Source organism: Hyaena hyaena, unplaced genomic scaffold (assembly GCF_003009895.1).
Source record: "Hyaena hyaena isolate Hyena2069 unplaced genomic scaffold, ASM300989v1 scaffold_492, whole genome shotgun sequence".
NCBI classification, from domain to species: Eukaryota; Metazoa; Chordata; class Mammalia; order Carnivora; family Hyaenidae; genus Hyaena; species Hyaena hyaena.
The window spans coordinates 949,238-963,633 of NW_024081124.1; the positions used below are offsets into that span (position 1 = coordinate 949,238).

Sequence of the window (14,396 nt, forward strand, 5' to 3'; positions counted from 1 at the left end):
AGGGGAGGGGGGAGGGGAGGGTGGGGGAGGGGAGGGGAGGGGGCGCAAGACGCACAGAGGAGCCCCGGAAGGCTGGCGTCTGAGGCCCGCAGATGCAGCCTCCCCACGCGCAACCGTGCACCCCTGCCTTTTTGCCTGGCCTTTGGGGAACCCCTTAGGGCCTGGGGAGGGGAGGGCCAAGGAAAGTGGGTGCGTTAGATGCCCACCCGTGCTTTGTCTTAGGTGAGCCAGGTTTGCCAAGGCTTTCCGGTGGGAACCACGCCTGAGCCGGGAAAGTAGAGCCGGGCAGGGGGAGAGGCAGAGCGCACGCCTCCTCCCACAGGCCGCCCGCCAAGCTCGCCCCCAGCCTCCTCCCCAGGCGCATCCTCAGCCTAGCAGGTGCAGCCCCCGCCCCTGGCCCCAGACCCCGCCCCTGCCTCCTGCGCTCCCCTCGGACTCTCTGACCCCCGGCGCCCCCGGCCCCCCCTCCCCTGACTCCAGCTCCGCTCTCAGACCCCGCGCCTCGCGCCCCTCCCTCTGACCTAGACCCCCGCCCCGCCCCCATCACACCCTCCCGCCCCCTCCCCGCTAGTGCCCGAACCTATCGTCTCTTATTCCGGGACCCCACCCCCCACGGAACCCCAGACCCCGCCCCCCCCCTTGCACACGGAACCCCGACACCCCGCCCTCCTGGGACCCCCGCACCGGGTCCCCCCACACTTCGTCCCCTTGCAGGCCCCGCGGGGACTCCGGCGACCCCCAGGTTTGGGCCCGAGCCCAGGGCACAGGACGCCCGGAGGCCGCGGCGCGTCACAAAGGCTCATCCCCCCGCGAGGGCGCGCGCCCCGGAGGCCAGCGCGGAGTCGGCGTCGGAGCGAAGGCGGCGCGGGAGCAGGCGGGAGGCTGGCGGTCCCCGCAGCCCAGACCGGGCGCGGCGAGCAGGTACCGGGGCCCCTGCCGCCCCCCCGGGAAGCAGGGTCCTCGGGCACCTCCGGGCCGCGGGTGGCGCGGCTTCCCTAGGCTTCCTCCCCGGGGCTGGCAGCCGCCGCCTGGCAGAGGCCTGGGTCCGAGGGCCCGTGCGGTGGGTTCGAATCCCACCCCACCCCACACCCCGCTCTCTGGGGCATCCGCTGGGAGGCTTTCTCACCTTGCGAGGCCTCCGATCCCCGCCCCCCTGCAAACCGGGTGCGTTCGCCCTCCCGGGAGGGGCCCCCAGCAGCGCCCGGGCACCGGCTTCATGGGGCCCACCCTTCCCCACCCGCACGCCGGCTCTTCAGTTCTCCCAGCCGAGACACAGGCGCCCTCATTAGCCCTGGTTTTCAGAGGTGGAGACTGAGGCACAGAGAAAACGAACTTGCCTAAGGTCATACTAGCAACTGGCGGAACCAGGCGGCACCCGCTGGCCAGGAGGCTTAGGTGGGGAGGGGGTGTCCCGCCCGGTCGCCACGGGCTTTCCCAGCCTGCACAGCTCCGCCCACACCACCCCGGGGCTCCCGCGTCTGAGAACTCTTGTGCCCGGTGACTGCTAGCGCCAGGGCTTTTCCTGAGCTTTGGAATTGGTTTGGCTTTTCTGGAGCAACAGCCCCAAGCTAAGTGCTGGGGAGCCAGTGTCTGCGGGCGAAGAGACCTCTCTCTCTCCCTTTATTCAACGCGAAAGGGCAACTCAGACAAATGAGGCCGTCCCTGGTCTCAAGGGGGGGGTGAGTCCTGTGGGAGACCCAGGCTGGGACGAAGAGTGTTCTCAGGGACGGCCCCGGGCGAGCAGGGGCTGGCGGCAGCGTGCACGGGCTCTGGGAACCGGCGTGGCCGGGAAGGGCCGGGCCGCAGCCAGATCCCACGCGGAGTCTGTCTGGATCTGGACGTGGGAGCGTGAGCTGCAGGCCGGGGACTGCTCGCTGGGCGTGGAGGGAGGGTCTGGGACGCAGAGGACCCCAAAGAACCAGCCTCCCGGCGCACAGGAGCTTGCCCGAGGGTGCACATCACCGTGGGGGGCGCCTGGGGGTCGGTCCCAGGCAGAGCCGAGAGGAGAGAGGCAGGGGAGCCCAGCAGGCTTCCATCCGGATGCCAGATGCCGCCGTGAGAGGCGCAGAGAGCAAACGAGCCCGCTCACAAGCACACGCACAGACACTGGGCGGACGCGGCGGACGGCTCGGCGTGGGCACAAGAACACCAAGGGCACGAACCCACGGAGAGGCCTGGCGCAGGCATGCGTCCGTCCTGAATTGAGAAACGTGATTAACGCGTCCCTCAGCTCCCGAGGGCTGTCACCACCTTGCTGGGTGACCAGAGGCAGGCCCTTTACCCCTCGGGCCTCGGTTTCTGTCTGTAAGGAAGGCATTCCCGGAGCTCCGCCAGCCGAAGGAGCCACAGAAGAGGCCGAGGAGCAGCAGGGCTGCGGCCTCCTCGCTGGGGGCCCTTTCCACGCGTCAGGACTGACGTCACTTCTGGACACGGGATCCTTGGCCCTTGCCTGGCCCCAGTGGCCCTGGCGGAGGCTCTCTGCCCTTGACCCTTGCTCTGCTGCTCGCCCTGAGTCAAACCCCCCATCGGCAACAGCGCCAAGCAGCTGTCCCCACCCCGAGAAGGGGACCCAGAGGGTCAAAACTGCAAAGCCTTGGCCCCTAGGAGACAGCCTCTGTCACATCACCCGGGGGCCCCGTGACCCAGCACCTCCCCTGACTCAGCTCCAAAGCCCCCGCCCCTGACAAGTGAGGCTACGGGTTTTAGTTCCTGCACGTTCCCAGGCCTGGGGCTTTTGTGCCCTGTGCCCTCGGCCCGGAGAGCTCCGCAGCTCCTCCAGCGCCAGCAGGCCGACCAGGCTGCCTCGCGGGTCCCACTCACCCTGCAAATTCCCTCTCCGATGCCGCCGCCTCTGAGCAGCCCCATCTACGCCCCCCCAGACAGAACTAATCATCGGCCACGCGTAGCGCCCTTCCCCATGAGCGCGCCCCAGCCCTCTCCCTTCTGCCGCTGTGATGGGTCCTGGGTGTGTGTGTGTGTGTGTGTGTGTGTGTGTGTGTGTGTGTGACCCCGACGGCCTGAGTGTGTGTGGGTCTTCGCCCTGAGGCTCACTCCTCACGGCACCTCCGGCTGCGCGTGCGGCCAGGGTGCAAGTTCATTCGAGGGGGTCTAATTTCCGCTTGGCAGGTAACGGTTGTTTCTGTTTACTCCCCACAGAAAGCGAGTGATTGCTTTTGGTTCCCATTTTTGGAAGCCCCTGCCTCCCACCCGGCGGCTCCGGACGGCCCGGTCCCTCGATGGCCGAAGAAAGCCAGGCGGTCCAGCCCCAGGACCAGAGCTGCTGGGCCGTGCTGCCTGACGTGTGCCTGCGCCGTGTCTTCTGGTGGCTGGGAGACAGGGACAGGGCCAGGGCCACCCTCGTCTGCAGGAAGTGGAACCAGACGATGCACTCGGCTGACCTCTGGCGGTACAGGACCATCACGTTCAGCGGGAGACCGTCCAGGGCGCATGCGTCCGAGTTCGAGTCCGCTCTTTGGTACGTGAAGAAATTCGGCCGTTACCTGGAGCACCTGGAGATCCACTTTCTGAACCCCTACAACGCCGTGCTCACCAGGAAGTTCCAGGTCACCATGCGAGGCCTCCTGTCGTGTCTGGGCAAGAGTAACAGCCGTCTGAAGTCTCTGTCCGTCCAGCACCTGGAGCTGGACCGTCCGGTCTGGAGGAGCAGCATCCGGACCTCGTTCATCAAGAGCCTGAGCTTCTTCCTAAAGAAAGTGGGCAAACACTTGGACCGCCTCAGCCTGAAAGGGGCCCGGCTGAGCGTGGAGCAGGGCTGCGCGGTGCTCGGCTCCCTGAGCCGCTTCCGGGGCGAGAGCGTGCTGTCGCAGCTCAACATCGAGGACTACTTCAGCCACCACCTGGCTGTCTACAGCAGCCCGCAGTTCAACAAGACCATGGCCGCCTTCCGCAGCCTGGTGTCCCTGACCCTCAACTACAACTGCGTCTCGGACGAGCTGCTCGACAGCCTGTGTGAGAACAACTCCAGGACCCTCTGGACCCTGAACATCAAGTGCCACGTTCACGACCCCCACGGCCAGGTCGTCTGGGGCATGTCCTGGGCCAGGCTGGCCAGGCAGGCCTCCAGCCTGAAGGTGAACTTCTTCTTCGAGCGCATCATGAAGCACGAGCGCCTGGCCCGCATCCTCCTGCGGGAGATCCCTGTTCGGAGCATCAGTCTGAGAAGCTGCTACTTCAGCGACCCCGACTGGTCCATGCGGCCCACGCTCACGGATCTCCTGCCCACCTTCCGGCACACGCTGCAGGTGGGCGGGGCCTGCGCTCACTCCACCCAGACTGCGGCTCGGGCAAGGTCCCCAGACAAAGCGCCCCCCCAGGTCACAGCGGGTGACAGCCACCGCTGACCTGTGCACGCCCCGCTGGGCGCTCTCGGAGCCTCTCCGGATGAGGGCGGGTCTGTGGCCGCTTCCTCCGGCACAGGGTCCCACTCCACACGGGAGACTGAGTGAGCCCAGACCAGACCCACCAAGTCACTGAGGAGCCCAGGGGTGCTCGCTGGCCTCTCCCCTGGCCACCTCCCCATCCATCAAATCAGGGTCATCGTGTGCCCCCAAGGACCTCAGGGAGGCTGCGACAATTGGTGCCAACTGGTGTAAATACCCCCCCTCCCGAGGGCCACCGAGGGCTGCGAGCTCATTTGACACTTGCCCACTGCTGTCCTTCCGCGCAGGGGGGCGGCCGCCCGGCCGCCGGGCCAGGGTGCTGCAGGGCGGGGCCAGCCTGGGTCTCTGAGCTCCAAATGCGTCTTGCAGACTTGGGGGAGATCACCCACAGGTCCCCGTGTGTCACCTGCAGGCCTGGGGCCACCGGGGGCGTGTGGGGGGCCCCAGCCGGTCCCAGCATCTCTGCTCCGCCCCCCTTGGTGCTTTTCCAGAAGCTAACGTTCGAGTTCAACAACAGCCACGAGTCCCTGGACGAGGAGCTGTGCCTGCTCGTCCTGACCTGCAGGAAGCTGTTCTACTTCAAAGTCTGGGCTTTCCTGGACGTCAGGTTCGTGGAGCGGATCCTGAAGAGCCAGGAGGAAGGGCAGTGCTCCCTGCGCACCCTCAAGGTGGGGCCCCGGCCTGTCCCCGGCTGCGCCCGCCGCCGTGCCCGGGGCTGGGGCGCTGTGGGGCCGGCGGCGCAGTCACGGCGCGTCTCTGGCCGCACAGGTGCGGGTCTACACCAACAGGTACGAGACCAGCGACGAGGACAGGACGCTGCGCGAGATCCACAGGAAGTACCGGCGGCTCATCGACGCGGAGCTCAACTACTTCGTCATCGCTTACCCCATGCTGTAGGCCGCGCTCCCCGAGGGCGGCGGAGCCCCCCACCCGGTTCCCGCGGGAGGACCCCGGAGCCCCGCCCCCGCCCCCCCCCCGTGTCCATCTTGCCAGGCCCACCCCATCCGACACCCCGACAAAGGCGGGGGCCGCTGGTGATGTGACTAAAGCGCTGTCTTTACCAACTGCCAGGGCTGGCCTCTCCTTTGTCCCCGGGCGTGGGCTGCATGGCGCTTCCCGCGGGGGCTGAGAGCCCAGCGCCTGCTCTGCCCCCGGATGGAAATCCACCAGCAGGTCCTCCGGGAGGCGGCGAAGTTCCCGCTTGTAATTTTTAAAAAATGTTTATTTTTGAGGCAGAGAGAAAGAGAGCACGTGAGCAGGGGAGGGTCAGAGAGAGAGGGAGGCACAGAATCCGAAGCAGCTCCAGGCCCCGAGCTGTCAGCACAGAGCCCAACGCGGGGCTCGAACCCACAGACCGCGAGATCGTGACCTGAGCTCGAGTCTGACGCTTAACCGACAGAGCCCCCCCGGTGCCCCGAAAGTCCCGCTTTTAAATGCAGCTGCTAAGAGCTGGGCCCGCCTCCCCTGACCCCTGCAGGGTGGCCCCTCGCCTCCTGCACCTGCTTTTCTCGTGTCCCTGTTACTCCCGTCCAGGGGGTGCCAGGGGCCGTCACTCCTGTTTACAAAGAATTGTAAGACGTCGTCCCCAATGCGAGGTTGCGTGAGACCGGGACACACAGCTGCATGTCCGTGTGATGCCAGTCATGTGGAGTGTGTAGCAGAGAAGAGCTACCCCAGCGTCTCTGGGTGATGGGATTGTATGTGGTTTTTATCTTCCTTTTACTGCTTTACCTCACTTCTCAAGCTTTCTACAAGGACTATCTATGTGTTACTTTTATAATGAAGGGGGAGGGGGGGTCTCTGGTGTTTTAAATAGGAAGTAATTACAAATTCTTGAGCCCAGGCCCTCACATGTATTGATCCTGGTCTTTGGAGATTTTTGCACATATATCTGCATGTGGTGTTTTTTTTTTTTTTTCGATAGACCTCAATACAATTTCAGAGCATCTTTGACAAGGGTCTCGTTTCACATTTGCTTTGCGTTGCCTTCTGCGTGCTGCGTCCCTGTCTGCGCAGCCGCCTGGGGCTCTGGGAGAGCTGCTGTGGATCCCGTGCTTTGGGGGTCCCGGCAGCTCCGTGGCCACGGCCCCAGGAACCACCCTGCAGCTGCTGGGTCCACGGGGCTCCTGTCTCCTAGCATTCAGGACAGGCCCACACGGGTGAGGGGGTGGCCCCCCTGCAGGGACACCAGAGGGGTCCTGGGAGCCACAAGAGCACAGTTGGCTCTGTGAGGGGAGCCTCAGCCGGAACGCAGACCACCTGCAAGAATGACTGGCTGGCTGGCTGCCTGGCTCATTGATTGATTGGCTGGTTGATTGACTGGTTGGCTGGTTGGTTGACTGACTGGCTGCTGGTTGATTGATTGGCTGATTGACTGACTGGGTGGTTGATTGACTGATTGACTGGGTGGTTGATTGACTGGCTGATTGACTGACTGGGTGGTTGATTGATTGGCTGATTGATTGACTGATTGGCTGATTGACTGACTGGGTGGTTGACTGACTTATTGGTATAATGATTTCTTCTTGGCGTAGACCAGTTCTGGACGGCTTTCTTTCACCTCCAAACACAGAATCTGAGTGTAGAGGAGTCTTATACAGAAGGCACATTAACACATTTTATGGACGTGCTTTCCACAGAAGGGTGGACTCAGTCTAGTTTGGACAATTCCGGGTCTGTTTCCATAGCCAACCTGGGTTTCTCATCTCTGCCTCTGCCTGTTTCGACGTCACACACCGTGCGGCCTCTGGGCTCCAGAGAGGAGTAAACATGCATGTACATCTTGGTGGTGGTGGTGAAATAGTTTGACCCGTGGGTCCTCTGACAACGGGTCTCAAGGACGCTGGGACTCCCTGGCCACACGCACATTCCCGTCCCCCATGGAGCAGGGGAGCCCCGGGGAAACGCAGGCAGACGCTGTCTGTAGCCCATGTGCTCGGGGCCCAGGGGTGGGTGAAGACGCCGGCGGCATTGTGACCTCCGTGTGCCACAGCTGCTTGTCCCTGCCCATCCCCTCGGGCCGGCTGTGGGCCAGCGGGGGCTGCCCTGGTGACGGGATGGCGGACCAAACCCTCTGCATTTCCAGATGCGCGAGAGAAGCAGACCGCAGTCTCCTGAGGCTCTAACCGCCACCCACAGGCAAGGCGACACGAAAGTGCAGTTTTGGGGAAGACTGAGCGAGGGGCCTTCAGCTCTGTGGGAGGAAGGGTCCTGATACCTGTGTCCTCTGTCCCCTTGGGCCACTGACTGTGTGACCCTGAGTTCTGTACCCGGTTCAGACATGCTGAGCTCCCCAACGTGCAAATAAAGCTGGGGCGGGGCCGGGGGGCTGCACGGAGCTGGAGACGGCCGTGTCTGTCGCCTGGGCCTGGTCAGCCACGGGCCGTGAGGGATTTAAATGTGCGCCGCAGCACGCGAGGGAGCTCGAGGCAGGTCGGCCTGACGCAGACTCGGAAAAAGAGGTGGCTTTCCTGGGGCCACGCGGCCGGGTAGTGGCAGAGCCGACACCAGAGTCCCTGACCGAGACCACAGGACACTGTCATACCACAACGGAAGGCGTCCACAGAAGGGGCCGAGTGTGCGGTGTGCGCGTGGCCGGCGGGTGCGAACCCATGAACAGCTCGGGCAGGTGGACGCCGTCCTCCCTCCTTCAGGGATGAGAACGCAGGGACCTAAGAGCAGCCGACCGGGAGCGCGGGCAGCAGGTGCGTCGACGCCCCACCGATGGCCACGCTCTTCGTTACCGCAACCGCCTCCCACACAAGGAGGTTTGGAGGCGCTGCCAAGGGCGTCAGGCGAGTCAGAGGCGGCTCCCGTTTTACCACACGTAGCTTAGAAACGCTGCCGTGGAAGCTGGAGTTGCCAAGAACCAAGGGTTTTTATCCTTTTTTATGTGTATTTATTTTTGAGGAAGAGGGGCAGAGAGAGAGGGAGACACAGAATCTGAAGCAGCTCCAGGCTCCCAGCTGTCAGCACAGAGCCCGACGCGGGGCTCGAACCCACGAACGGTGAGATCACGACCTGAGCCGAAGTCGGACGCTTAACCAACAACCACCCAGGTGCCCTAAGAACTAAGTTTTTTTTTTTTTTTTTTTTTTGAGTAAAATAGAAATATAGGAATACGTATTCACAGTACTAGAATGATGGATGTCAGTCACTGTCCTAGAAAAAACATCGCCAACTATAAGCCGACAGAAGCGATCTTTCATAGGGCACAGAATGACCCTCTTCACGGGCACCTGCCCGTCACACCTCCTGCCAAACAGCCACCCAGCGGGGGGGGCACCTTCAGGCTGAAGTCACAAGCCTCGTCCGTTCACTGGCTGAATGTCACACGCCTGACAAAGTTGCCCGGCTCCCCGGGAGGTGCTCGGGTGAGGGGCTGACTCCTTTCTCGGCCGTGGCCGAGCGCAGGCTGGAGAAACGCCTGGGCAGGCGCACCCGCTCGCCACGTCGAAGGGGTGAGAAGAGCCCGTTGATTCCCTCGTTTGCCCAACAAATTGTTTCCAAGTAACGTGTTTTGCTCTGTTCCGTCTTACTGGGCACTGAGACCCGACCCGGCTTCAGCGGCGGGAAGACGCCACTGACACGGACACTGAGCAGTGCATGGAACAGCCCTATCGAGTCCTCTCCCACCACATACCGGTTTACCGGTTTACCAGTCAGGCTTTACTAGTCCTCTCACACCACCCACCGGTTTACAGGTCAGGCCTTACTAGTCCTCTTCCACCACATACCAGTTTACTGGCCAGGTTTTACTAGTCCTCTCTAACCATGCACCGGCTTACTAGTCAGGCTTTACTAGTCCTCTTGTACCACGTACCAGTTTACCAGTCAGGCTTTACTAGTCCTCTCCCACCACGTATCAGTTTACCAGTTTACAGGTCAGGCTTTCCTAGTCCTCTCCCACAATGTACCAGTTTACTGGCCAGGCTTTACTAGTCCTCTTGCACCATGCACTGGTTTACTAGTCTGGCTTTACTAGTCTTCTGTGACCATGTACCAGTTTACTAGTCAGGCTTCACTAGTCCTCTTTGACCATGTACTGGTTTGCCAGTTAACTGGTCAGGCTTTACTAGTCTCAGTTTACCCACGGGGCAGCTGGCACTCTGGGAGCCGGGGACCTGTTGGGACCAGGTAGCAGGTGACGGGGCTGCTCTGAACCAGGTGGACCTGCAGAGCCGGAGACCGCGAAGAACCGCTGAGCCCCTCAGAGCTGTTTTCACACCCTGCCGACCGCCTCCCCTGGGATCATCCTCCCCCCCCACCCCCCGCCTCTCCCCTGGGGAGGGGCTCGTGGGCCCTTCCTCGCCAGAGCAGCGCTGCTCCCGGGGGCGTCCCAGAGTGAAGGGGTCCCTCCTCATGGGCTACGGAAGCCCCCGGGCGGGCAGGTCCAGGCACAGGGGACGCCCTCGCCTCACAGAGGTTAGGGACACCGTGTGCTGGCAGTAAAGGCTCTCCGCACCAAGGAACGCTTAGATGGGGACCCTCCCGGGAGCCGGGGCGCGTCTGACACTGGACACCAGGTCTGGAGCTGGGCAGCCACATTCCGGGAGCATCACAGATGGGGAGGCCCTGGGCTGCCTGGCCACCTGTCACTTTTTTTTTTTTTAATGTTTTATTTATTTCTAGGAGAGAGAGAGGGAGAGAGAGAGGGAGAGAGAGAGAGGGAGTCACAGACTGAAACAGGCTCCAGGCTCTGAGCTGGCAGTCAGCACAGAGCCCGACGCGAGGCTCGAACCCACGAACCGCGAGATCATGACCTAAGCGAAAGTCGGACGCTTAACCGACTAAGCCACCCAGGCGACCCCCGGCCACCTGTCACTTTACAGGTGACCCTGAGAGGGGCCGTGTCGGAACTAGAATCCAGGTGCTGACCTGGGCGCAGGGGCTCTGCCCCACCCGGCCGGGTGCCCCCCAGCATCCCCGAGCCGAATGTGACACCGAGCGAGGCAGCGGCAAGGAAGGCGGCTGGACGTGAGCCCCGCACTCACAAGGCGGCCCTTCGATGCCACGGCGAGGGGCTGGGTGGGCAGTCCCCTGGCCGCGTGTGTGCTCTGGACCCAGCAGGAGGCGGCCAGCCAAGCGCCAACTCTCTGGAGCAGGGACACCACGTACGTGGAAACTCCTGGGGCACTTTTACAGCGGAGCGTGGGCGCCCGAGCTATCCCGCCGAATACACCGCCAGGGAAGAGAGGTCACCCCACACGGCGCCTGAGCCCTGAGTCCAGCTGCACAGAAGTGACGCGGGGGTGGGGGGTGGGGGGCGGGGGGACCGTCCCAGCGGCTCAGGCAGCCGCACAGCACCCCACGCAGCGGGCAGTGTCGGGGAGCCTCGGCCCCCTACCCCCTCCAGAGCCTACTCGTCCAGACACTGGCTTGAATCTGCGGCAGAAACGGGGACATTTTTCCTCTTCCTTTGCTGTTACATGAGTCTGAAGATACGATTATCACCCCGTCCGCATCCCGGGCAGGAAAGGAAGCGGGAGCCCCTCCCCGAGCCACGGTGCCAAAGCAGGTGCCCCATCTCCCCGGCTGACATCCCGAGACCAGAGCCCACCCTGCCTGACGGCCGGCCTATGAAGCAAAGGCTCCTCCCCCCAGCCGCACGACCCCAGGCGGCGCAGCCCGGCCCCCCAGCCGCACGACCCCAGGCGGCGCAGCCCGGCCCCCCAGCCGCACGACCCCAGGCGGCGCAGCCCGGCCCCCCAGCCGCTCCTCAAGCCCCGGGACTCACTGACCTTCCAGGAGCTGAAGCCCCTCCGTCCTCTCGGGTCTCCGGGCAGAAAGGGACCCAGAGAGACGCCTGCAGGTGCGGGTGGACCCAGGGGCTCCGCTCTCACCTGCTCTCTGCGAGACCAGGACACTGGGTCTGAGGCGACAGCCCCCACGTGGTTTCGTAGGGACAGGGATGGAGGCCGCAGAGAGGTCCGGCCCCCATCACAGTTCTCAGCGGGGGATCCGGGACCACACTCAGCTGCACCTGAACTAAACAGCTGGGACCCCTCCCCCCGGGCCCCAAGTCCCGCGATGGGCAGCTGGGCCTATGCCCACACGGGGTGCAACTGGGAACCCCCACTGCCCAACCAGCAGCCCGGAGCTGCCCCCAAACCTCGGCCCCGCCGCCCCGCCCCGGGCTTGCACCTCTGACCGCAGTTCCGCGTCCCTGAAATGACGGCTCTGTGCCACCGACTGTGACATGTTTAATCAGCGTCCTCACCATCTGCACTTTCAGCAGACGGCGTCGGGGTGGAGGCCCCCCGCCCACTCGCCCTGGTCGCCCCCGCCCCGAGGGGGGATGGACTTCCTCATGGGGGTGCACAGCACCTCGTCGATGTAGATGGTGTTTTCCTTCACCTGGAGCTCCTCCTGGAGGGCCAGCTGCCTGCGGTTCAGGCCCTTCAGCTCCACCTGCGCCTGCGCTAAGGCCTCCTTGAGCCTAGGAGAAGGGGGAGAACCTGAGACGCTCTTCCCGGGGGGGGGGGGGGTCCGTGTGCTCAGGACACAAACTCATAGGACCCTCCCCCCGCCACACACAGATTTCAAATGGAGCCAGATCCCCAAGGCAGAAACCCCCACTGCCAGCATTTAAAATTGTGGGTATTTGGGGCACCGGGAGCTCAGTCGGTTGAGTGTCCAGCTTCTGCTCAGGTCATGATCTCACGGTTTGTGGGTTCGAGACCCGCGTCGGGCTCTGTGCTGACAGCTCAGAGCCGGGAGCTGCTTCCGATTCTGTCTCTCCCTCTCTCTCTGCCCCTCCCCTGCTCATGCTCTTTTTTTCTCTCTCTCAGAAATAAGTAAAACATTTAAAACAAAAAACAAAAAACCTGTGGATATTTACCTAAACATCTGGATTTGGGCTCCAGAAAATTTTAAACTTTGGGACTCATTTTCGGCATGGCCACAACTGGCTGCCCTCCGGAAAGGGACTCCTCGAACTTCACTGGTGCAAAGGCGCCCACGCGGCTCCGCCCAGCCCTGCTGCTGGTCCACGTGCACGGGCCCCGCGCCCCGCCGCCCACCTACCTGGCGACGTTGTGGGCAATCTCTTGCACCTCCCTGACCAGCCGATACTGCGCGACGTCGCGACACAGCTCCACGTTAGGCCGGCGTGTTCTGGTCTCCAGGCGCGTGTGAGCCACCTTGGCAGGCCCCTCCTGGTCAGCGATGGCCTTTCCAAGAACTGTGACGTTCTCCTCCTGGCTGGCGATCTCTTCCATGACCTTGCAAACGGATCAGAGAAAGCGGGGGCGGCTGTGCTGTTCAGAACTCGGCAGCACACTTCTCATGTCTGCCGTGGTCACGTCGGTGAGCAGGGGGGACCTCAGGCTGGTGCCCCGGCAGGACCCCGGGACGCGCCTGGCCTCTCCTCCCCGCGGCGGGCACTGCTGGCCGGCGAGGGGACTCACCCACCCTCAGAACCACGCTGACGGGATGGACGCGACTGGCCGTTGCTGCCTCGCGTCCTTCCCCAGGCACGCGGGTCCCCTGGAGAAGGCCCTGGGCACAGGCGTGGGCTGACGGCCGACCTCGGCCCGAGTGCCCCGTGCCGTGAGCTGGACGCTGCCCGCTTCCCTGCGGTCCGCCCGCTGGCCCCAGGCCCACCCCGGAAGCCGACGAGAGTGGACAAGCTGCCTCAGGGTCTCTTTGATGGGAGCTTTGTGCACAGAAAAAATCACTTAGAAGTTACTTGGGGTTTTAGATCAATACTTAACTAGTTTTAAATTGCGTTTCTTCCTCGAGCTTTTGTCTTTTTAATCTTTGCATCATGGAAATTTCCAGACACACACAGTAGAGAGGGCCCTCTGTGGGCACCTCATTGATTTCAGCAATGATCACTATGCGGCCGGTTCTTTTCCATCCCAGCCCTGCCCATCAGCTGAATATTTTAAAGCAAATCCCAGATATTATATCACGTTAGGCTTAAAAAGTTGAGTTTTAGGTTTCTGAAGAACAGAGGCAGAGCACAGGCAGGGGAGGGGGAGAGAGAGAGGGAGACACAGAATCTGAAGCAGGCTCCAGGCTCCGAGCTGTCAGCACAGAGCCTGACGCGGGGCTCGAACCCACAAACCATGAGATCATGACCTGAGCCGGTCACACACCTAACCGACTGAGCCCCCGGGCGCCCCTAATATGAGTTGATGAACCAAACCTACAAGTACGAGGCAACACAGCACTTCCGTGCAGAGCTCGCGATGGGGAAAGTCATTTCAACAACTCACGTGGCTGGAGTCCCAAGTAGCGTCCGCTGCTTTCTGCACGGCCACATCTGTTGCCCAAGGTCAAGGGTGCTTTTCCGGGACTTTAGGGCACATGCAAGGAAGCTTCCATATTTGGAAATCTACTCACCTGCACGTATAAGAGCCACTATCTGCCTTGCAACCGAAGGTAATGGCACCTGATACGCAGCCTTCTGGAGGGACAGCTAACACCTCGACACAGGCCTAAGTGACGAGCGCCTCCAGTGAGAAGCCCCTGACGAGCACCTCCGGTGAGAACCCCCTGACGAGCGCCTCCCCTGAGAGCCCCCTGATGAGCACCTCCCCTGAGAACCCCCCAACGAGCACCTCCGGTGAGAACCCCCCTGACAAGTGCCTCCCCTGAGAACCCCCCGATGAGCGCCTCCGGTGAGAACCCCCCCTGACGAGCGCCTCCCCGGAGAACCCCCTGACGAGCGCCTCCCCTGAGAACCCCCTGACGAGCACCTCCAGTGAGAACCCCCTGACGAGCGCCTCCGGTGAGAACTCCCTGATGAGCCACTCCGGAGAACCCCCTGACGAGCGCCTCCCCTGAGAACCCCCCGACGAGCGCCTCCCCTGAGAACACCCTGACCAGCACCTCCAGTGAGAACCCCCTGACGAGCACCTCCAGTGAGAACCCCCCGACGAGCACTTCCGGTGTGAACCCCCGACGAGCGCCTCCGGTGTGAACCCCCCGACGATCACTTCCAGTGAGAAACCCCCTGCTGAGCGCCTCCGGTGTGAACCCCCGACGAGC

The 14,396-nt window shown here is 63.0% G+C and overlaps 2 protein-coding genes across 4 annotated transcripts in view; one reads left to right on the top strand and one right to left on the bottom strand.

Moving 5' to 3' along the window:
• The first annotated feature begins 855 nt into the window (after nt 1–855).
• On the top strand, nt 856–5,348 carry FBXO39 (F-box protein 39). Its single transcript, XM_039254523.1, has 4 exons — nt 856–921; nt 3,157–4,262; nt 4,892–5,068; nt 5,169–5,348. Exons 2-4 carry the CDS (start codon nt 3,237–3,239, stop codon nt 5,295–5,297), a joined length of 1,332 nt encoding a protein of 443 aa, XP_039110454.1. The 5' UTR covers nt 856–921; nt 3,157–3,236; the 3' UTR covers nt 5,298–5,348.
• A 6,239-nt stretch (nt 5,349–11,587) lies between these two features.
• The window catches only part of TEKT1 (tektin 1), a 17,657-nt gene continuing 14,848 nt past the window's right edge, over nt 11,588–14,396 (bottom strand). For all 3 annotated transcript variants that reach the window (XM_039254517.1, XM_039254516.1, XM_039254518.1), the window contains exons 7-8: nt 12,426–12,622; nt 11,588–11,838 (exon numbers count right to left, since the gene is read on the bottom strand). In XM_039254517.1, the coding sequence (XP_039110448.1) occupies nt 11,631–11,838; nt 12,426–12,622 (405 nt within the window). In that variant the 3' untranslated portion in view covers nt 11,588–11,630. The remainder of the gene's footprint in view (nt 11,839–12,425; nt 12,623–14,396) is intronic.